General features: G+C 38.3%; 1 protein-coding gene and 1 long non-coding RNA gene across 2 annotated transcripts; both read right to left on the minus strand.

The window, feature by feature from the left end:
• Positions 1–213: 213 nt before the first annotated feature.
• Positions 214–19,550, minus strand: LOC108423711 (ectonucleoside triphosphate diphosphohydrolase 2). The gene is made up of 9 exons (XM_017691207.2): positions 19,310–19,550; positions 15,214–15,331; positions 11,840–11,990; positions 11,038–11,197; positions 10,479–10,706; positions 7,040–7,309; positions 3,706–3,825; positions 3,005–3,139; positions 214–873 (listed from the first exon to the last, which is right to left on the minus strand). Exons 1-9 carry the CDS (start codon positions 19,427–19,429, stop codon positions 664–666), a joined length of 1,512 nt encoding a protein of 503 aa, XP_017546696.1. The 5' UTR covers positions 19,430–19,550; the 3' UTR covers positions 214–663.
• A 2,100-nt stretch (positions 19,551–21,650) lies between these two features.
• Positions 21,651–24,694, minus strand: LOC108423709. The gene is made up of 2 exons (XR_001857577.2): positions 24,338–24,694; positions 21,651–22,345 (listed from the first exon to the last, which is right to left on the minus strand). It is a non-coding gene; the product is annotated as an uncharacterized LOC108423709 (long non-coding RNA).
• Between the last annotated feature and the right edge of the window lie 412 nt (positions 24,695–25,106).

Genomic DNA, 25,106 nt, shown 5'->3' on the forward strand with positions numbered 1-25,106 from the left:
GTTCATATTACTTACTTCAGTTAGTCAGTTAAAGATAAAAAAAACAAAAAAACCCACAAATTTATATTACAGGGCTCATTCCAGGCCAAACATTTTGATTAAAAAAAACACCACAGTATTATGAAAGATAGTTTTTTTTATTCATCATCAGTACCATCATTAGTTTTAATATTCATGATTTCCAGTGTATAAAATGCATAAACCTTGAATTCAAAATGTTTCACATATACAAAATATTCAAATGTAAATATTACTAAAAATAAGTGCTGTATACAAATCCTTGTAAAAAGTGTATGTAACATATGCTACTTAAACATTCCTTCTTCTACAACTTCCAACTGTCGCAGAGAACAAAACTCTGAATGTATTTATTGGTACCAAGAAAATAAAAACTACAAATGAGTCCATTTAGTTTGAAAAAGGTATCATTTGTCCTGAAAGCCTGTCTTTTCTCCCTCCAGGTCATATAGTGATGACCTCTGCCATTATCTAATTTTAAAAACTCAGTAATAGTGATGTAAACAGCGAAGTGTTAAATGTTTTTCACTTTTATCTGACATACCGTTTTTCTCTCCATAGATGTAGACATTTTAGTAAAACCTCCTTTTCAGTGCATTAATGACTTACAAAGGCTTGCCAAATCACAGTGCTGTGTAGCTGTTATTAAAGGGCCACATCACTTCCTTTCTTCTTGCGGAACATGAGCAGAAAGACAGACAGGAGTGCTACAGAGATTAGAACGGTGAAGAGGAAGATGAGAGTATTCCAAACCCCTGGACGCAGAGCCTTCCTCAGGGCCACACTCTCAGACGGCAGGAGGCTGCTCAAGCTCAGCATGTAACCCAGAGCCCAGCCAACTGAAGTGTCCCCTGCCTAAAAACCCAAACATTGTATGAGGATTATGACAGATTTAAAAACTGAGCTTTGCTTTTATACAAAAAAATGGTGTGAATAAGGCCTGTTTCTCACAGATGACCTCTGTGTGTCATGAGCGATATAGCATCTTGACTGCTACAGCTCACGGACTGGTCATTCATATACATAGTGTTTGCACTGTAGAGTGGTGCAGCAAGCAGGTTCTACATACAGCCTTCTTCCAAATGGACAAACAGTCAAATCAGTTACTTTACTCAATAACATGCAAGTTGTAAAGGGGCATGATACATTTGTGCAGCCTTGGCAGCTTTCTGATTTCTGACAAGGCAATCATTTTCATGCTTTCATGCATCTGTATGTTGCAAGAAATGGATCGCTAGCATCTTGTTTTATAACAGCTATTTGGGGTTTCTGTTTCATTTTTTGCTCGTGATGGACTGGCGACCTGTCCAGGGTTGTATCCTGCCTTCTGCGCAACGACAGCTGGGATAGCCTCCAGCAACCCCTCGCGACCCTGAGGGAGAAGCGGCTTAGAAAATGTGTGTGTGTATGTGTGTTTCATTTTTTTATACAGTTTAATTCACTGTACTTTGCTGCATGACATATGCAGCACAAGGAAAAAATAGGCTCCATTCCGTGCACCACTTTTGGGACTTGACTAGGATACATTTTCATGCTCTTCACATAGGTTGCTCACCCCATACAGGTGCAGTATGTGTAAACAGGCTTATTTATTATGTGTTAAGTAAAAGGGGCAAGTTGACCCATCTATGCTCCACCCACAAATGTAACTGTCACCAGGTTGGACAAAAATTTCTTTCAATCACTTCAAACTTTGTTTAGAGTCGCTACACAATGTTGAGTTTTCAGTTTAAATTGCTATGCTACGAGCTGAACTTGGGGTCCAGTTTCCCAAAAGCATCTTAGTAGTAGGATTATCTTATATAATAAAAAAAATTATAAATTACATTTATATAGCGCCTTTCACAAACCCAAGGTCACTTCACACGCATCTTAACACCTGTAACCCTCCAGGTTTATTTTAGAACCAATGCTCAAAGCATCACAGGTACCCAGTTACCCAGCATTAAGAACATTTACCATAAGCGCTGCCTGGGCAAAGTGAGGAAGATCATCAAGGACGTTTCTCATCCTAACCATGGACTTTTTACCCTCCTCCCATTTGGCAGGCGTTACAGGAGTCTCCGCTCCCAAACCAGCAGGCTCAGGAAGAGCTTCTTCCCTGAGGCTGTGACCCTGCTGAGTGCATGTTGGCACTCATTGCACTGTTACTGTACTTTGTGTCCTAGCATTGTCACACTATTCATATTTGTACAGTCCATTACTGCACTACTCATATTTGTACAGACACATGTAAATTTTTCACTCTGCGTACTTATCATTTTACACATGCTGCTCTGACAGCATATACAACCTAAATTGTATATTATGTATATTAAATGTAGATTATATTTACTACTATACTACTATCTATACTTGCAACAACTATATTTTTACCACTCTACCATATTTAATTGTACATACTGCAATTGTCAATTGTTGGTTCATTTCTTGCACTTTATATGTGAATAATACTATATTTTGCACTTCATTGGCTCTGAACCTGTACTCTGCAGATTAACAATAATGCTAAATCTTATATTATAAGGTTATAAAAGTGTGTAATAAAAAGTTAACAAGTAGATCTACCATTTAAGAACTGTCTTTGTGCTAAAATGTTTTTGGATTTTTGTGCCACCCTATTATCATAAATCGAAACTAGTTAGAGGGGGTGACAAAGCTTTAGTCATAACAGCTAACTACAGCCAATCTATCCTAACAGTGTGACTTTTTGCACACATACAAAATAAAGATCATTTGTAATTCATTACACTCTCTAAACTTAGATATTCTAATGCTAAATGAGCTGTTTATAATTTCTCATTAAGCTGAATTACAGCATTTATGAATAGAGCATCTGTAAATTAATTCACAAATGACATGACAGGAGATCTCAAGAAACAAGTGACAGATTGACAGATGTGCAGTTTTCCATAATTGACCCCCATTCTACAGTGTGATGTTTCACTCAGAAGTGTGCATACTGTTCATGGTGCTCAGGGCTTACTTTCTTTTGGAAGGAGATCTGGGGAAAAGAGAGCTGATCAAAACCATAGCCTTTGAGCAAGAGCACTTGCATGAAGACTGTGGCTGCACAGTAGTCCTGCAGACGGCTCTTCTGTTCTGGAACCTTCTCCAGCATCTTTAAATGAGACAGAAAGAGAGAGAGTGAGAACATCAAAACGCTGCCAGTCATATCAATGTAGTTCACACTGATTTCTTCCAGAAGGAATATCACATGGGAGATTTATTACAGATTTTATTTGGAACGCTCAGTTTATTGCATCAGTATTCTTAATATCCGGCTTCATCCATCAAGATTTTAGACAAGGCTTTCAAACATACAAGCTTATGAATGAATAGATGTTTGAGAGTAGACATCTTAGAGAACCCATATCACAGAAAACTGAAATAAAAAGTCTAATCTGGTATGTTATTCCACATAGTCAATATATGGAAATTTTGAATTCATTATAAATGTTTTTCATAATTCATAATTTGCTAATACATTTTGAATTCATTGTTTTATGATGTCACAAAAACCAACACATAGTGTGATGGACAGTTAGATAGTAAGTGGCCTAGACTACATTTCAGCTTCCTCCTCATGAGTCTAGGATGAAGGTATTAGCCCTGTAATGCTGAAATATAGAGAAGCATATCTCAGAATAGCAGGGACAGAATTAGCTCGGCAGGGAAGGGTAGTACCTCCTGGAAGCTCATGTTGCAGACGGTGATGGCTGCCTCTTCTAGGAGCACGGGCGTAGTGACAGTGATGCCAGTAGTGCTCTGCAGGAAAGAGTGAATGTAGAAGAAGGCAGAAAATGCCTGCAATGGAGAGAAAGAGAGTACTTTTATATAGAGAAGCATGTTATAAACAGTCAAATGGGCTTTTTATTAAGTTTCCAATAAACTGTTTTAAGAAGCTGTGAACATGTATCCATTTATTGATAATTGTTGATAAACAGCTGTGAAACAAATAAGCAAAATGTTTTGCTTCTTTTTCCATTCACAAACGTTCTGCCCTTGAATTGAGAGTAAATTTTAAGCTTCATCAAATGTGGTAGACACAAATTGGATAGTAAGTGTCCCTCTGAGAAATGAGTACATACAGACTTTACATTTTTAAAGAGATCATTTCACAAACATGACATTATAAAACTAATCTTATACAAAATTAGCATCATATTTTTACATTCAAATGTTGACAGGGAAAAGAAGTCAAATAAATTCTTTCACGCTGATTTTGGCAGAATATACAGTAGCACTGTAACTTTGAACTATGTCTGGGCAATATCTAAAAATAATTAGCACGATAGTGTGGTGACGGCTACAGGGCGCACTGCCAACCAGGAGCTGGCATGCAAAGAGCCGCATGAAGCGCTCATGAGAGGCACACACTGTTTGAGTTGTTTATGTTGCTTGTTCTTTAGTTAAGGTATATGTGTGTTCTAGGTGCTTTATTGTGTGAGGAAATGGGTTTAGTTGGGGTTGTTTGCATCATGGGGGGTGGTTGGGTTACCGGTAGTGGTGACCTCTGGGAGTTTGTGTGCTGTTATGTGCTGATTTCTCACGATTTCTCACAGAGTTGTTTTTGGTTCAGACTCATAGCTTCAGTTGACTAAAAAAATTGTGATTACTCCAACCCTGCAACAAAAACACTCCTGGCATGTTGCACAAAAGATGCACGCTTACAATTATTGTGAACGTACTTACATGATTTATATGTTTAAAGTACAAATAATGTGTGCATTAAACATACAATTAGGGTAGGAGGGGTATTATGGCTGGCTGGGTGGAGTGGGCTTGGACAATTACTGGCTACTTGAAGAAGCAGACAGGCAATCAACAAGTAAGCTACAAGTGTGCTGCAGAAAAAAAAAACATGGCAGTAATTGCCAAAAGCTGCAAAACGCACACATATAACATCTAGTAATTACCGTATGCACAAAATCGAACTGATTTTTTCCCAAGAAAATTATTTTGGCTCTATTTTGGATTTGACTGTATTTCAGCTGACTTCTATATGTCTTGTAGAATAATTAGCTAATACTGTAATGCTGACAGAGATAAAATACTGAGAAAGATAAAAACCTAGCCAAGTGCCATGTGCAAGTTCATACGGTTTTCTTTAGCTTAAAACACATAAAATATTAACTTCTATTTTGTAACACTGAAAAGTTTATTTTTGCAGCTGGGCATGTGGATGTGCAATGGGTCTGGAGGCTGTTCTGCCGTTCTGCAGATAATGTGTAGATGTGTTAGGTTATGGCAACAGGCAGGAGAGGGCGAGGACCACAAGCATAACCCAAACAGAGCATATGAGGGTACTCATGGCATGTGGTTGAAGTAGGTGGGTGTGGGTGGGCAAAAATGTCACTAGATTTTGCAGTGCGGGTATGATACACAAAACATGCCATGTTTCAACTTGAATTAAAGATCAAATTGAGCCAGAGACACTGGAATAATCTTCAAAGTTGTAGAACACATCAGTTGCATGATATGGACATAGCATGAGAACTTAGAGCCATTTTAACTCAGTCCAATTCTTTTTTCGTCAGAAGATGAAACAACACATGTAAGGTTCTCGACTGGTACCTCTTTCCGTTCTGTTCAACTTCTAAAAGCTGACCTATTTTGAAAGAAGCCACTGGCCTAAGTTACTGAACCCATGGACACACTTTTGAGAATAAATAGAACTTTCCCTGCTTCTTTTCTAGTACTCACATGGGGGTAACAGATGCTACAAACCCTCTAGAATGTCATTTGGTGTAAGCCTCTCATTTTTGTTCGTCATTTTCCATAAGGTGTTTTTAAATCCCACTTTTGGTTTTCATTCAGACTTCCTTAATAATACTTCCTAATTGACTTTACCTACATATCTTAGATTTCTCATGTTACCTTGTTCAGTTTATTTGGTTTACTTTATACGCTGTTGTCTTTTTCTACACACACATATCTTTCATTACCCTTTTTACCAATCTCTTTATAATTAAACTTTTTTAACCTGTTTCCCTATGCATATGTATCTCTTATCTCAGAAATTCTAACAGCTAAGAAAGAGCTCTCAATTTGAGTAATCAAATTTCCTTCAGATAAGGATCAATGATTACTGTTTGCATTGTTATTAATGGTCTCTGCAGGATTAACTTTTAAGAATATCCCATTCTGAGATTATCTTCATCCTCTTGCCCCACTTATTAGAAATAATAATTATTTCTAATACTGCAATTAATAGTAATAATTTACTCACTCCTACACCCCTCTGGCAGAAGCAGAAACTGTCATAGATGTACCGAATATTGAACTACTAAATATTTGTGGTTTCAAATATTTAATAAATTCATGTGTCAAGTTATGGATTTTTTCTAAATTACTTGTCATCACAGCCCTATGGTTTTATTTCAGTGGCTAGAGAGAGAGAGAGAGAGAGAGAGAGAGAGAGAGAGAGAGAGAGAGAGAGAGAGAGAGAGAGAGAGAGAGAGAGAGAGAGAGAGAGAGAGAGAGAGAGAGAGAGAGAGAGAGAGAGAGAGAGAGAGAGACCTAGACATTAGATGGCAGTATAGGAAAGAGTTAAAATGACAACAGACCAGTTCCAAATGAGGAAAGAGGGGCAAGCAAAAAGGCTGAGAAAGACAGCCAAGGGGGGAAAAAGAGGGCTGAGGGAAAAAAAAGCAAACAGGGACAGACAGACACAAAACCAAAGAGCAAGATTGCATAATCACGTAGAAACTATGATGACATATGCGGTGTGCCCAAAGGATCCTGCACGCTTAAACTTCAGAGCAGCTTTGAGCTAATACTGTTCCGCTTGTCAGCACTGCTTAACATCAGCGCTGCTTCTGCATTCCCTCAGACTTCAGCAGAAGTTAATATTGTTTTGAGTTCCAGACTGAAAAGACCAGCAGAGACATTAGTGCTTTCCGAGGCACGCGAGATGAAAACATTAGTGCTATATTTTTCCAGTCGAAGGGACGTGATTGTAAAGGCTTGTCCTCGTCATTATACATGATGTTTTCAAAATCATAGCGAGTACACCTACCATAAACTTGCCACTGACGTTGGGCTGGAAGACCTTGTTAAAGGAGCACTTGGAGTATGGGCAAGCCTGGAAGGAGAAGATCATTGACATGTTTCCCAAGCAGTGCTCGTAGTTCCCTGAACCTTGTATTTGCAGCTTCTTCTCAGCGGTGTAGGGTATGGGTCTTTCTTTTGCTGTGCATGGGGAATCGAAAATGGCATCTGGGCCCATGGACACGTTATAATTTGATGGATAGCAGGGGTGGACTATGGGGCCGTCCGACCCCTGAGTCTGAGAGAGGAAAAGCAAAAAAGAGAACAGTTAATCATGTATTACAATTATACTGACACAGAATATGGCAGACTTAGGCCCAATCCCATTTCACCCCTTACACCTAGCACTTAGCCCTTATCCCTCTGTTTTGCACGTTCACGCCTAGGGGTAGGGTGCCTCAATTTTTGTTGAGATAGGGGGGTAGGGTGAAGTGTGATGGCAATGTAGGCACTTTCATAGGCACTTTTTTTTTCTTTTGTCTGGGCAGCTAGCCAGCTAAATTTCCTGTTCCACCTTAAGTGGTGCAGCGGTTATTCTGGCACCTCAGGTGTCAGCCCTGCTGCAAGATTTAAGGTGGAACTGGAAAATTCGAACAAGAAGACGGCAGCTTTATATCACCAAAGAATTAGGGGTGGGCAATAAATAATTGTCACATCCCCCCTCTTTGAAGGCATATGATGTTCTAAATTTGACTAAAGACCAGCAGCAAATTTGCTGTACTTTACCCTGCTCTGCTATCACTGTAGACTGGCAGAGCCGCCTACAGAGCACCGCTAGTAGCCTGTTAAAGTAGTACTGTTCTTGTTTCTTTGAGTCTTGTGCCATTTCATAGGAGAAGATTTTGTAACTCCGTCCCAAAGGCCAAGGTGACTCTTGAAAACAAGTGGTAGGGGTAAAAATAAGAAATGGGATTGGGCCTTACAATTAAACATCTTATGGTTCAGTGAATCAAATGTACAGAATTACAGAAGTTCCTCAAGACTTTTGGAATTGAATACAGTGGATCTGACTGGAGCTGATGGCTGATATCACTTCCAGTCAGACTACATTCTGAAGATTGTGAGCCTAAAATCCCACCTGTATGATCAACCAGACAGTTGGACTTGAAACAAGCCCCCTTAGCTGGCGGAGTCGTTTTTTTCTTTGCATAATATTTTTTATGACATCCTTTTCTAATGTTTCTGTGGTTTAATCTACCACCTTAATCCAGCAAATAGATTATTTTAATGCTTAGTGTTTATAACTCAATAAAGAGTAGATTGTAGCTAGTGCCAGCATTTGGTGAACACTGTATTATGTCTGATTAAAACACAAGAAAAAGATGTAAAAGCCTGTTTTCCTATGGATTAGGTGAGAAGATGACTCTATAAGGTAGAAAGGACGAAAGAGTGTGGATGGTTGGTTGTAGTTGTAGCTGTAACATCCAAGTCAACAACTACCATCGCACTTTCACACTGGGGAAGGGAATGTAGAAAATATCTTCCCTGGCCTTTTAACTCTAAAGCTCTGTCCAATTCCTGTAGCAGAACATCATGGGAAATGGAGAGTTTACTCCTACTACTGGGATTTACTCCTACTACTGGGATTCCCAACACTTATCAGTTTTTAAAGAAAAAAAAAAACATTGGATCAGTGTCTGTATCAGCTAAAGGTTCCATTATCAGCTCCAATATCAGAAAAAAACAAGTCCAAGTCCAAGTGGCCAAGTGTGAAGCTTGCTTTTGACTCATTTTGATATCAAACACAAAAACTGATGTTTATGCTAGTTTTGACCTTTCAAACGTCAAATCGAACACTCCATTCAGTAGAATTAAAAAAAATATATCTAGGCTATTTAACTGCTGATCTTGCTTCAAAGCCATTCTCATAGCCAGTTTAAATATCTGTGTGTGAAATCAACACACTCTGGGCTTTCATCAGCGAGCTGGACTGTGCAATCCAAATAAGTGACTGAGCCCAGTGTTAGCTCTTGCTGTGCTGGTTATCCACAGCTTTGCAGCATTCTGTGAAACACACTTTTCTATTTGGTTTGAGAATGTGAAACCTACTAGATTTACATTGAAAGCAGCAAAGAAAACAGAAACATGTTTCATAAGCAAACTGTGAACTTGACAGCTACACTTACCTAGAACGTAGTTAAACAGCTATGACAGGTTTCCTGCCCAAAGTTTGCTTCACACTGAGGTAGATGTAGCTAACAGGTAAGCACCAGTTAGCACTTGGCAAACCACAGTCCTAACACATCTCAAACTGCGTCTTATGCTATCATGTCAAAGTGTCAGAGAAGTCTCTGACAATGTATGACATACTGTTAACTATAAAATGGGCATTTTTGTAGCTGAAGACTGGTTTAGGTTGAAGATGGCACTCTTTAGATATTGATCTCAAAACCGTCTTATACCCATCCAGTATTTTTCAAAATTCCAGAATAAATAAATGGTTGAGATGTAATCAAAGTCATTTGGAGTACTTTAATGCTCAATACTCTCAATGTTCTATGGAAAATTAAAGAATTGTTCATAGTGGAGGTGATAGGTACCAGATGTCTGAAGAGTTTAATGCCTCTAAAAACTAAAGGTTATTACATGAAAGGGTAACAAATATGCCTGAGACACTGTTTTCAATACTTTTGAGAGAAGATTTTGGCCTGAAATGTCTTTTAAAAGTCATTCATAGTAGAGAGACACATCATGGGCAAAACAGTCCCAGAAGAAAACTTTTTTTTCCAAATTGACCCATTTACCGTATTTTCCCATTATCTAGATTACTTATAAAAACACAAAAGACTTATGTAGCTCAATGGTAATTTTGGGTAACAATAAAGTATTTTTATCACCACCACAGTAAAAAATCTAATTTTTCTACAATATTGACTATACAGTCAATATAACTTCTGAAAAAAAAACAAAAACAAAAACATTTAATAAAAAATGATCACTTACAGTCCCAAATATGTGTGAAATACCGTTTAAAATAAAAAGCATGCTGCATAGCTAAAAACATCTGTAGCACCCATTTTAAATCCTGACATTTGTCTGGAATTTTGTCTGTTTTGTAGATATCAGTATGCATACAGAATTACAAGTTGCATGTGAAAGTCTTTCTGGGTTTACGCAACATGGTCTGTGGTAAGACTGTAGCATGTAGTTTGCACGCTATTAGCCTCCTTTACCTGAGGCAAGCTTCAGACAACAAACACATTCTGACTGAGTGACTACATTTGGGGTAACAGGAAAAACTGTAAATTAGATTTTTTATAATACTGCCTTGATATTATGCACCCCAAATTCAAATACATCTTCCATCTTTCAACAACAAGGCATTCTCAATTAACTGACTTGCCTCTTATTTATTCTGTTTACAGGTGCCATTGTCAGCTGTGGCACGCCCAGATCCCTGTGTTTACCTTGACCAAGTGAGCCAGCAGCTGCCGTAACATCTGGTCCCTGCCGTAGCATAAAAAGCTTTGAGTGTAGATGCGGTAGTTTCGGCCGTAAAGCCGCAGCATCATCAAGTTGTTGCTGTCCTCCACCTTTTCCCCAGTCTCAAACGTAATCTGAGTGGAGGCTCCACCAAAATCTAGTGCGCCAACTGTGTTTCTGCCAGGGAATAGCCAGTGGCCTACAAAACCATACTAGTAAGAGAAGAGGAGCAAGGTCAAAGAAAGAGCAGACAACAGAGCAGCACTACAGAATTCATGCGGTACTTATAACAATATGAACAAGAATGGATCTAGTCAGGGAGCCTTCAAAGGACATTCTAATGATTAACTTTATTATATATAGATTAAGTCCATTAATCTATTTTATTTAATATACTAAAAAAATCAATATTCCATGATAAGAGCTTTCAAAATGAAAATATTACATTATATAAAATAAACAATGTACAATTATCTCAAATTCTCTAAAGCAAAGCCAAGAAAGTATTCAATTTTAATACTGAAGAAAAGCAGATGTCTTTACTTTGATAAAGTTTTCTAAGAGGTAGTTCACTGTGACCCAGCCGTACGCTCCTTCCTCTTGCCCAGTCAAGATGGTGGCCCCTTTGAAATGAAATGGATATGCCTTCAGCTTGTCCCCCACTTCCTTTAAAATCTCATCTGACACAGTGGGGTTGGAAATGCTGTAGAGAATATAAAACCATGCATCTTTGGCATAAGATCTGCATCGTCAAGTACCTCAGGCAACTGATAATGCTGTACAAAGATGGTGTAAGTATGTCAATCATGAAGACTGCATTGGGCTGAAGAAGGCAACACTTCAACACTTCACCACTTAAAATAATGCAATTGTAATTCTATTATAATACTATTTGTTGTTCTTATGTTAACATTAGGCAACATGTGGCTACTGTTGTTATCATTTTATATTATATTATGTTGCACTACAATAAATTCTATGTTACTTAAATATTAAAATACTTTTCTGGATAGATTTATGATTAAATTAGATCAGATCTCATTTATCTAATCTAGCATTTTCTTCTGGTATTGGCCTCATATTAACTGTTTACTGCAGTGGCCTTGGTATTGGAAATCTACCTCCTGTGAAGTCTAGTTACACCCACAATCTGCCACACCTGTTCCAGCTAATCAACTTCTTCAGAAGTTCTTGATTGGCTGAATCAGAGGATATTGTCAGATAAGACAGAGCTAAACTCTGCAGGAAAGTAGATCACCAGGAGAAGGGCCTCTGGTGACCTCTGGTTTACTTGATCTCCAGACTAGGCATTTAAGACTGTTTTAAAACATGCTGTGTAACTCACTTCAGCAGTCTCATGCCAGCTGTAGCTCCGAGGTAGACTGGAGTGAGAGAGTGCCTGGCTTTGGGAATTTCTTGAACAGCATTCTCCATGCACTCCTCCAGGCTATGAGCAGCTCCTCCTTTTTGGCCTGCATAGCTAGATATTCCTCCACCTAGTGGGAAAAACATCAACCTGCTATTACAAAATCTACACAGCAACCAGAACATCTGCTTCATATTCAGTTTAGGTTGATGACTTATTTACTTATGCAAGGTTGACCTTGACCCTTTCCAACAATGATATGATGCATTTCCTGTAACAGTTCATCAACTGCTAATAAGTTTTTTTTTTTTGCCATTTCTTATATACAAAAATAACTTGCAAAATGTGGACTTAAATATTACAATACACTCACTGAAAAGTGTTTTTAGATGCTTGATTCAGTATTTCAGGGATACTGAATAAGAAGTGAATGCAATGACAAATAATATACTGTGCATATTTTTCTGGATATTAATTATATTTGAGATTCTTAATATTATACAGCGTTCTCAGCCATACTTTAATAAGAAATGAGATTAGTGCTGGGAGATACAGACAAAAATCTTATCATTATATATTTTTCCTTACTATTCTATTGATCATTATTGACAGACATCATGAGCATTAGTACATAATACTAAGAACTAAAAGTTGCTTGAAACATAAGAGGTACTGCAAATTTACTAGGCCTTTATGTTCAACACTCTACAGTGATCAATCATTTAATCACTGACCAAGATTTGCCCTCACTGATGTCTCTAAAGCAGCTGCAGAGAAGTTCAAAAGTGCTGTTTTAAAAAGTTTCCAAGAAAGAGAGGAAACACTGACAGACAAAAAAACAGTATCTCTTTTCTTCATGCCAGATGCTTCCGTTGAAGATTACTCGTCAGCAATAATCAGGGAGCATGTACAGTCTCATGGTATGTGTCAGAACATGGTGGTTGGCAAATCTCCAGAGACTAGCGTTATGGGGATCCCAAACTGAATTGCTTGAGGAACTGCCTGAGATGGCACCCTGAGGGCACCTCTACAGAACAAGGAAATGTACCAGAAAAAGCACTTTCGATTTTTTTCACACTTCTGTAAAATATCATGCTTCACTGGTGTGAAGAGGAGTTCACTGTCTGAGGTAAAAAATGTTTTATATGAAGTGAAATTTCTCTATCATTTATTAATGTTTAGACAGGCCTTTTGAGAAGTATACAACATACCGATTGTATGCACATGAACTGAAACTAGCAGGTTCTAAATGACTATCTGTACGGATTCCCTGGTTTCATATTTCTCTTTATGAATCTCTTTTTTTTCCATTTTATCTGTCTTTTCTTTCACTTTACCTTCCTCTATATTCACCCTCTCTTGCCTTGGTTCATATACACTGCCTGCATGAACATGCTAGGGGTGGGCATCTGTTATCATAACTGTGACATTTAATGTCATAACACATATCATGGATATTCTCAGTACTTCTAGAACACTGAACAACAGTACTGAATCATTAAAAAGACCAGTTATAGGGAACCTATAACCTATAATGAGAAGGGCTCATGAATTCTGTGAAACACATGTACAATGTAACTTGTAGTTCATGTCTATTTAATGCAACCAGCAAGTTTGTTTTACTGAAAATCTAGTTGTGGTAATGATCTTACTTCATTGTTAAGTTTTGTATGAAGCAAAGGGTCAAATTCTTAAAATGACCAGTGAAAAACTATCCAGATAAGATTTTTATTCTCTGTGGTATCTAGCTAGATACAGCCAAGCAAGCTAAACTGAAGTTCTATTGTAGTAACGGGAAGCGAGGAGGTGGACGCACATGCTGAGATAAGTGACTTTTATCATGGGCACATCCAGGCTCATGGTCAAAATGGTCCAGGTTCAAACAGCCGATATGGAGAGCAGGAGGGACAGACAAAATGACAAAATGAACACAGAAACTCAAACAAGAACCAAACACCACGAGAATACAGTACATCCAACACAATCAAACATATCAAACAAAGACCAGCACTAGACTAAGGAAAAAACAGGGCTTAAATACAATAGGGCTAATGATGGTCAGGTGGGAAACAGGTGGTAACAATCAGGGGTGGAATCAGACAACAAGAGGGCCGGACTGAACCAAAACAAACACACATGGATGATAAAATATACAAAATGCACATGGACAGGACTGGGAGGGGCCAATTGTGACAGTTGGCTGCAGCCAACATCTAAGACAGAACTTTGGAGGTGTGGAAAAATATCCCTGCAGATTTATTTGTCTCTCAAAAAGAATGGAAGGTTTAAATAAAGGCAAAAAGGGGGACACACTAAATTGTGAAATAATTAATGTTCAGTTGTTGTAATTTTTTTAACATTTATTTTTGCTTTTTTTCCTGATGCTGAAAAATGAATAACTGTTGTTAGCTGTTTGAGCTGAAAATTAAATAAATCAAAGTCTTGGTCTATGCCTTTTCCACAGTAGTATATATCTATAAAATAATTCTAACATGATGCTAATACTGTGTAACATTATAGTTTTCAATAATAAGTAGATAGCTGTGTTCTGAATAAGGAACAAAGCAGTAAATGATTTCAAAACAACCGAGAAAGCTGTAGAACATTCTGAATAAAGTTCTGTATGCCTTATATTTGAAAATTTAACAAATCTCGAAATAACCTATCAAAGGATAACTATAAATGGATAAGTACTATATACTATTTATCATTTAATAACTTCTCAATGTTCCCAAACATAATAAAAGATCTTAAAATATCTTATGGGGTCTAGTTTACAGTATTTTAATCAATACTGATAATGAATAAAAAATAAAATAAATTCTTTTATAAAAATAGTTCTTTTGAGCAATTGTTTAGTTCAAGCATTGCAATATTTTTTTGCTCAATCATCAACCTTTAGCGGACTCATACATGCTTGCGCATGCACAAACACAGGGGCTGCATGATACATTATATTTTTATTGTTACAGCCACATGAATTTCCACAGAGCTGTGATGAAAGAACAGATAAGAATACTTCACATATATAATATGGATAATAATCACAGTGTTGCAAAATTAGATTGGTGTTAACATAGTGTTAGAACCAACATTCAATCTTATACACTGGACTTGAACATTACTCTACCGTAGAGACAGCAAAAAAATGAAATATTCAGCTAAATGGTCACAACTCAAAAACTACTAACCTGTAATAATGTTTCAAACATGACAACAACTCTCACTTTCAGAGTTCTGTCTAAAATGTGAGGCAGTACTGCCAACTGTTACAACAAACCTGCATAACCATAACATTATGATATTATATTTTTACCATTGCCTACCTCTTACTGATACACACAAACACTCACCCTTCACATGGCATTCGCTGTGCTGGGTGACGATTCCTGTGCCATTCTGTTTGTCTGCAGGCCATTTGTAGATGAACATCGCTGTATGAGAGGAGCCAGCATCCAAGACGATGCCATACTGGAAATACATACACAAAAGCCAAACAAATGAACTGTGGGAAATGACACAGTGAAAGTCAAGCCAAGCCAAGATAATTAAGACTGACAACATGAAGATTTATTATACACCAGACACCTGCAGTGCTGCTGATTTGCCTTGCAGGGACACCTGATACAAACATCTCTTTGACTGAAAGAGGTCATAAGATCATATAGATGAGCAATATTAGTTTCCATGCAAAACCAGTTTGGCAGTTATAGTGCCCTTGATAACACCAGAGCAAATCCATGGAATTTACAGTTAATCAAGAAGGAAATTAAATTAAATGACTCTGTAAGGGTAGGGCTAAATAGCAAACTGGGACTTCTCTCAGCCTTGTAGTAAGATAATGTGGACAAGACAATACATGCAACTAGGGCAGCATTAACAGCCTTCCTCATTCAGACCTGCTCTCCACCCTTTAGAGAGTTTGCGTAAGGATTCATTGTGGCTTAACGTACATCTGCTCGCCACTATTCTGTCTCCTGTGCGCTCAGGTGCATTGACTAAAATGATTCAGTGTAAATGGAAAATGCCAATGGTAAGAATTTAATTCTTTTCTTTCCACTTTTCTTCAGCGCTCTTAAATTATCATGTCCTGTAAACTTCTCTCAGCTTCTTTCTCATTACACCCCCTCCCCATATACTAATTATGTTATGCCTTATTGTTATATTTTACATTTATTACAACATAACAATTTGACAAAGTAAAATCTTTGAAATTTTAACGTGAATTTGAATTTCTTGGTTGCTGGCATGGACTCCACAAGTTTGTACAAACGCCTCTATTGTTTGCCTGAGAGTTGTCTGAACATGTACTTCAGTGGAAAAGATTATGTGCAAAAGCAGAACCTTTAGTAGAAAGATAGCCAATGTCACAAGTGTGCAATGAAATCCATCACTGTCAACCACAGAGAATGATTACAATGCAGAAGTCCACTATTTTTTAGTTATACTTTCCACTTTAGCACCATCAAGTGGGTTGTTATGTTTTCAATTGGTATCAAACATGCAGTGAATTAGTTATTGAGTGTTCTCAACAATGTCCTTTTATAATTGAATTGAACAGCATTTGCAAATCGTTTGTCTAATCTCTCTCATAGAAACCATTAAATACCTCCAGGTGGCCAACATTTTCACTGTTGATCTGCTTCCACTCAAGAAACACAGCATTTTTAGCATTTATTTTCATTTCCATCAAAATAATCTGTAAGGTCTTTGCAAAGCTTTTTGAGATGCTGACAAAGTTTTTCTTATTTCTATTTCATGTCAAAAGTTGAGAGTCTTTAGTTTGAGAGAAAAGCTCTTTAAATTTGTGTTGACTTGTGATCAGCCACCATTTATGTCAAGGCTACATATCTCTACACAACAACACTGCTTACATAATCAAAACAAACTGTAGGGAATAGTAGACATGGCACTGTTGCTTCATATTTGTGCCAAATCATCCTGTGTCATGCCTTTCTGGCGGTGCTGTTAATCTATGAGAACAGCGAGATTCTCTTTGCCGTAGTCTTCATGTTAGTTCTGTCGTCACAGCAAAAACACCTTTGCTAAATGAACTTCTATAGTGGGCTCACATGAATACTGTAGCACTTCTTTAAACACTGCTGATTTTACAGTAAAAGAGGACAATAGTAAAGGCAGGATGGAGTGTATATCTCTTCACCACTCAAACACACACTGCCAGAGGCTACGCATTCTGTTCCATCGGTCAAGCTGCAAAAGTCCTGCTGTTTTGGTGCAGACCTTTTCAAAAGGAGATTTCAAAAGCAGTGCTACAACGCGGTGAAAGAACTCTCTTAGACTGTCCTGAATTCAACCGTGTGGTTAAAGAGGCCATTTACAAAGCCCTTCCAGTTGAGAGGAATGAAGTGATTCAACTTGATGAGGCTTGAATGCAGAGTCATTTAAATAAATATATTAACTAATGTCCATCCATTATTCACCCCCTTCCCCAGTCTGGTGGAAACTTGCCAATGTGGAGAAATCTAGGGCAGCAGCATCGTTTAAACATATCATACAAGGACCAGAGGACAAAACTATGCACTTAACAGAGAGAAAATGAGGCAAAGAAGCATTTGCTTATCACGCTTTATGAGTTTACATTTCTAAGGTTTGAATACTAAATTCAACTGGCCCTTGTTTGAATCCAGTTGACATGCAAATCTGCAGATTGTGTGGAAACAAGTGTCTTTCAAAGCAGGTGTCAGTTAACCCCTTAAAATCCCAGGATTATTATTCAGTAACTACAGGGATTTTGAAGCAAGCTTGTTGAGTAATTCTTAGACTACAGAAGTGTGTAATAAAACTTTGTGCCTGCCGATGGACCCTGGACACTTAAGAGGTTAAAGGGGAATTTCACCAAACTTTCTGCATAATTAAAATGTAAACAAAGTCATTCAGGGTGATTTGATTTGAAATTCTCCTTTCTAGGAAAACCTAAAGCTTCAGAACTGTTCACAGTGGTGGTGATAGGAACCAGACGTCTAAAGAGTTTGATACTTCTAAAAACTCCCTCACAGAAATTTATTACATGAAAGAGATGCTAATGCACTGCCCGAGACATTGCTTTATAATAATTTTGAAAGATAATTTTAAGAGCAGAGAGGTATATGCAGAGCACTCAAAGGCATAATAGCCCCCAAGAACATTTTCCTAAGACTTCTTTATATTTTACCATTATCAACATACATATAGAAACTCGGAAGACACTTGTAGGTTTAACGGCCATTTGGGCAGTACATGCAATGGCCATATTTTGTTTTGTAGACACCAACACTGTAACCACCATTTCACCTGAAAAAAATGACTTTGTTTACATCTGAATGATTGAATTATGCAGAAATGTAGAAAAATATTTGAAATTTCCCTTTAAGAGTGGAAATGTTGAATGATGCTGAAAAACACCACCACACTTGTCGCTCTCTAAAGTGGTGGAATTTTGCATAATTATACCATGGATCAACATCTAACAGATATTTATTTAATTGCACATAATAATACTTATTAATTCACAACCAACTGTGGATTTTAAAAATCAGTACAACCATGCAAAATAAAAATTAAAGGGCAATTTCACTGACTTTTCAGAACTTCTGCATGATTTAATTGTAAAGCTGCAAACCAAGTTCTTCATAGTGGTTTGATGTGAAATGGTCAATTGTGGAGAAACGTACCCACTCAGATTTATGTCCAGTGGTGGTGAAAGCCAGCAGTGAATGTGTTTTATACATAATGTTGATTATGTTAGATAGCGATGAACAAAATAAGTTTTCTTTGGGTAGCTTTTTTGCTTTATAATGCCCCACGTGCGCCTAGAAGACTAAAAAAATTTGTCCAAAAACTTCTAAAAAAAAAACTTCTGTAAAACTGACATCAGGCCATCATAACCATTTCACGCACTAACTTTTTTTGAGGGAGCTTTTGGAAGCATTCATTTGCCCAGACTTTGGCTCCTATCTCCACCACCAGGCCCAGAACGACACATTTCACATCAAATCACTCTGACTGACACCCACTTAGCAAACATTTCGATGGGATTCCCCTTTAAGTGATGCGAACTCATCTCTCAAATGTATATGGACCAAAAGTAATGTAACACTTCAGACGCGGACATTAATGGGTTAAATCCTGAAATAAGCCTTTCATATCAGGTGGGCCTTTTAAGGGAGTGGATTTGAATTTGTAACAATTTTAATTTGGGGAAAAAAAACAGCTGAAAGGAGGCCAAGACGCTCTCTAGGTTGCAGTATTAGTAGTGCAGGAAGCCGCTCTGTCAGCTCAGTCAGGTCGTGTTTAACATACAAACAGCCTCGTCTTCTATGGAAAGAGCGCGTTTGATGAATTAACCTGTTTATATGGGCGAAGCGAGCCCACACCGTGAGCTCTGTGTCGATTATCGTCGAATGGCTAAAGTGTCCCAGTCATTACATTACACTGAAGAAGAGGAATTACCATGTACTGCGGAGTCTCCTTGATGTCTTCGGTGTTAATGGCGAGCAGGAGAATGCCTACAACTCCCAGCAGTAGAACTGCGAGCGGGGCAACAAGTCGACACTGCTGCTGGTTAGCCATGCGGTGCGCGAGCTCTCAGCCTGTTGTATCGGTCAGCCGAGAACCAGACACTGTGTATGTCTGTGTGGGAAGGTGTGTGTGTTCGTACACACCATAAAGTGGGCATGGCACTCCTTTTGATCTGTGAAACCACTCTCTCTCTATGCAGCGCTGAACACGTGGAGGCAGCCAAGGGCTGTCACAGAGCTTGATGTGGGAACAGACACTTTCCCACAAGGTAGAGGAGGTAAAGGTGGCCTTTCTTCCTTCTTTGTTTCTGGCAGCATTAGGTTATGTGGAAATCTTAACAAGAGACTGATTATTTTTATTCACACAGGAACGTGGGAGCGAGATCCTAATGCTTGGCCATGACTTAGTAAGGCATGATCTTGTTCCCACACCTTACTAAACGGTGGCTACGACTCAATTATCTCATTCCCATGCCTTACTAAGTAGCGGCCACGCATTAGGATCTCGTTCCCAAGCCTCACTAAGTCGTGGCCACTCATTATTTTTATTTTTACAGGATGTCACCAGTGGGGCGCCATCCTTTTCAGACATCTGGTCAATTGAAAGTCAGAAAAAGAGTACCAGGACCAGTAGGGCTACATTTTAAAAATAGGCTTTTTTATTTTATATAATAAAAAATGCTCTTTTTATTCATACTGTGTTGCATTAAATCCAGTTAAATGGGGCTAATTTTGGTCTCTTTATAAAGAAACCTGCTGTCATGTTCAGAAGAGCATAGTGTATTTTGACATAATGTATCACAATGAGGATATGTATTGTCATAATGCCCAGCTCTAGTTTAACAACCTGAAAAAATGCTCGATTTGCGGTTAACAGAAGGTCAGCAGAATGTCAATATAATCATATATAAATGAGAAAATAACAATACCAATAATTTGTGTACAGAAGTGGACGTACTTATTTTACATGCATGCTCTTTTTTCTAATGTTGACAATTGATTCATTGAATTAAATAATTTTATATTTTTGCATGGTATGTCAGGTTATTATTTCGATATACTAAGTCATTGCTTTAAGATACTAAGTCAGTTTGACATATGAAGTATTTTGAGTCATTCTCAGTCATAAAATGAGTTTGATAGTAATACTAATTTAATATTTTGAGAAAATAAGACACTTGAGATACTAAGTCAATATTTTGAGGAAAATTGGTGATTATTTCCAGATACTAAACCAAAATTCTGCAAGAAACTGCAGGCAGGCAGCATGAGGCAGAATGAGCTTCCATCGAATAGAACCATTTTCAAGTATCAAAGGCTGGGATTACAGGCTGGGTTTGGTATTCTTTCCTTTATGTTGGTGTTCATAATAGAGTGGGAACAGATAACCACAAGAAAGAAAGAATGGGAACATTTGGAAGTGCTACAAGCCTGTGAACACCACCTGTGGAATCTAAAACTTGAGAATGAAATGATTTGATTATTGAGTGATATAATAGAGACAATAACAATAAAGCAAATGGATTGTAAGCTCACTTCATAGCCTGCTACTCAATGGGTTTACATTATATTCTTTTTTGCTTGCTGCCATTTATAAAAGGCTTCTTTTGAAGTTTAATATACTTCAGGCTAAGTTCTTAAAAAATAAGCCACATCTCAACATATTCTCTAATCATTCCTCAGTCACTTATTTGTTCACACCAGTTTAGTCAGTACTGTCGTTAACTGCATGCATGCTAGTGTCTGAGGCAACACACTTTTTTTTTGACCATTTGAAATTTTCCGTTTCCTGCGTCTCAGTCAGGCAGGATGTGGTATAAATTATTGTCACAGTTTTGGCATTTCTTTCTATTCACTCATTGCAGAAAAAGAGGGTAAAATTACCTGAGATAGACATTTGAGAAGATACACCTTCTTCTGTTGGTGAAAGAAATGGTGCATTAAAAAATCAATTTGCACACTTTTCCCCTTACTGCAAATACAGACAATTTACCAAGACATGATTATCAGATGTTCGCTTCTTTAGCTTTACATTAAAGCCATGAAGCTACTATAATAGAAGTCTGCGTAACCCAAAAATATCTATACAAAGTCCTCTATTATGGTGTAAAATTAAACAAATGCCAATTTCAATCACAAAACATGTCTTGGTTCATCAGCTACACTTGGAGTAAAAGCAAATTTGTCCAAATTAGATTTTTTTTCAGTAGCTACAAATATGGCAAAATATATGCATTATGTATTGATCAAATATATTTTGCAATACATGAAAATGACAAAAAAACTTTTTTTTTAATGTATTGTTGTGCTTGGAATGTATTTAAAAATATAACACATTGTATTTGAAATGTAGTTCACATATATAACATATGCCCATGCATTATCAGTCAACGTCATTCGGGTCAGTGGGTCATTTAAATTAAGTAGTGAATAGGATCTCACACAGACCCCTCAGTTGCCTTGATTGTTTGATGAAAAGCTCTCTCTCTTTGTCTCTCTCTGCCTCTCTCTGTCTGACCCTGTTTGAAATGACTCTTTTCATGAACAGCTGGCCTTCCCTCAAGCTTGTTCATGTGAAGAAGGCCCCTCCTCTTTGGTGGCAAAGTGGACGAAGCTGTTATCCTGGTCCTGGCACACTTGCGTGACTATGAAGCACTGATAGTTCCATAACAGAAGCAGGACCATGCCGCACAGAGCCACCAGCACCAGGCCCACCAGCAGGAGGCACTGCCTGTCCAGATGAGGTCCACTCTTACGGATCAGGCCACGGACATGTTTGCATTTCCATAGCCATTGTTTTGGCAGGGACTCGGAGGGATGAGGTAGTTTGATGATGGAGACACCTTCAGTGTGAACTGCACTCTCTGCTTCACACATACTGCATGCGGGTTTTTGTAGACAGATGAAGCTGACTTGTAGAGAAACAGGGACAGGATGGCAGGTGAGCTTCCAATTATGAGAGCAATACCTGCCAAAATATAACAAGAGATGATAAAAGAAAAATACATCAACAGTTTGACATATTTTTAAACAACACCCACACTGTGCACGATGTACACCGAGCCAGTTTACTGGGTCCTTGTAGTCTCCTTCACTGGCCATTTTACCAAAAATATCTATAATATAGGTACATTTTGTAGATTTACAATTACTGACTGTAGAAAAAGTATCGAGCCAACAGTGGTCTACTGATGAAGAACTAGAGGCTAATGAATACAAATCATGTCTGAAAAGGATGCTATGGAAAAAAGCTACAGAATAATTGTTTGACTGACATACAGTGGTCCCAAAAAGTATTTGGATGTTCTAACCACTTAACTGATGGTAGACTTTGTGGAGAAAGCCTGGAGATGAATGTCAGTGTCTGGAGTTGTTTCTCTTACAATAGTGTTGGTTAGCTTGCGTTCACTGATGGGATCACACACACACACACACACACACACCCCCACACACATCTTCTATGCCGCTTATCCTTCTGGGTCGCATGTGGTTGCTGGAGCCTGTCCCAGCAGTCATCGGGGGAAAGCAGGATACAGCCTGGTCGCCAGTCCACTGCAGGGCAGACAAATATACACACACACACACACATACACACACACACACACACACACACACACACACACACACACACACACACACACATTCACACCTAGGGGCAATTTAGTATCTCCAAATTAGTATCTGCATGTCTTTGGACTGTGGGAGGAAACTTGAGTATCCATAGGAAACCCACGCCGACATGGGGAGAACATGCAAACTCACTGATGGGATCATAAACTCAGAAATTAACTAAGGCATTTGGAAGCAAACCTGTAGAAGCCTACAATTGTATTGTTCAAACGATAACGGTTCTGAATCAAAACAGCCACTTTGTATAAAAAATATTGGATAATATAGTATATTTAAAATAAATGTGCTTAGTTTCATCATACAAGGACCGCAGCACATTTTGGAGTATGAAACATGTCCAAATAATTTTTGGGGCCACAGTATATGGTCTTCTTTCTGTGCCTTCTTTCTCGTTAGCTGTAGTTATGTGGCACTTCCATTCCATTATTGTATTGGTTAGATGACATTGCACAGCAACAGATGAGCAACAGTCAGTAATTGCAAACCTACAAAATGCACCTTTTTACTAAGTGTACCTGACAACTTGTCAACTTATTGTATATATTATGCAGCAAAAACCGCTGTCTAGTTTGTGGCCAAAACTGTTTTAATTGGTGTGAAAGGCCAGCAAAACTCACCATCAGCCAAGTTCCATATTTGCTTTCATTGTTTTTCTTGTTCTCACCCTGAGGCTGTCAGTGCAGGCGTTGCCTGAGAGACAGCTCAGGTCCACTCGAGTGTCACTTTGACAACCTCAACAGTGAGTCACTCTGCCATATTGCTACAGAGCTGGTCATTTCACAATGCAGCTTGAGCTAGTCGTTCCACAATGCTGATTTACTTCACAGCTTCAACCATCTGCAGAGTTTCAGCCTCAGACATGCTCAAACTAAACAGATAATGCTGTGACCGTTTGTTCTAAAGTACCCCCTTGACTACAGTGTAGAAATAGATTAGTTTGTTGGTATTATGGTTAGATGCAACCAACTTACTTTACAGCAGTGTTCACTAACCCTGCTCCAGGAGATAAAACCTTCCTGCAGACTTTAGTTCCACCTCTAATATACCCACAAAGCTGATGTGGGTTCTTATTCAAACTTTACATTCCACCTTAAGTGGTGCAGCAGTTATATTCTAATGTAACTGCTCCACTGTTTAAGGCAGGCCAGAAAATTTGAGCAAGAACCCAAATTCAGCCTCTTAATCAATCCCAAATGATCCACCTAAATTATGCCCTCAGAAGTGCCTGATTAGGTTTGGTCTGGAGGTGACATCTACAGAAAGGAAGATCTTCAGGATGAGGTTTGGTAACCATTGCAAAAAGAGCAAATTGGTACAAAGCAAGCCCTACCTCAGTACTGTTTCCTGCCAGTGGCACGTAGAGATTGAACTTGATCCAGGTAGAGATGGAGCAGGCACACGTTTCTTTCGCTGGTCTGCAGCATAGGGGCGTCACAGGTTATGTCCAGTCTCTGACCCAAGGTCTCGGATGTTTGGACTATTCAAAGCAAATAGGCCCACTCCAACTCCACCCCTCTGTTTGCATTGCTGCAACTCATTGGCTCCTTAGTTCTGCCTGACAGTGACCTTGTCTGTCTTACAAAAGATGTTGATTATCTGATAGTTTGCCATTACAAACATCTGACAGCTAAACATTGTATGACTGTGCAAAGCAGGTGCACATCATACAGACAGAGACCAAAGTTGGCCACAGTTATATAGTTTACTCAAATGACTGTGCAAGACAAAGTAAGTGCAAATCATACTTTCAAACACATTGGCCTCTCAAGTTTCTCGTTTGCATTTCAAATAGTTTGTCTGGACATAAAAAAGTGGCCTTTTTTGAGAACTGAATGTCATTTGCCTCTATATTAATAGATGAAAGATTGAGATAGATTTAGTCAGTTATTTTGCGCTCAATACTCAGATCAATACTTTATGGGTTGTGACAGCTAAACAAATAGCATTTTGACCTCTTGTTCTAAACTACCCCAAAGCAGTCTAAAAATAGATGGTTTTCATCATTTCAATGGTGATTAGACCCAACTTAGTGTGTTTGTACTTGCTGATGAAATGAGTAATATCTTTTCGAACCCTAAAAGCACTATTTAACCCTAGAA

Source organism: Pygocentrus nattereri, chromosome 20, assembly GCF_015220715.1.
Source record: "Pygocentrus nattereri isolate fPygNat1 chromosome 20, fPygNat1.pri, whole genome shotgun sequence".
NCBI lineage: Eukaryota > Metazoa > Chordata > Actinopteri > Characiformes > Serrasalmidae > Pygocentrus > Pygocentrus nattereri.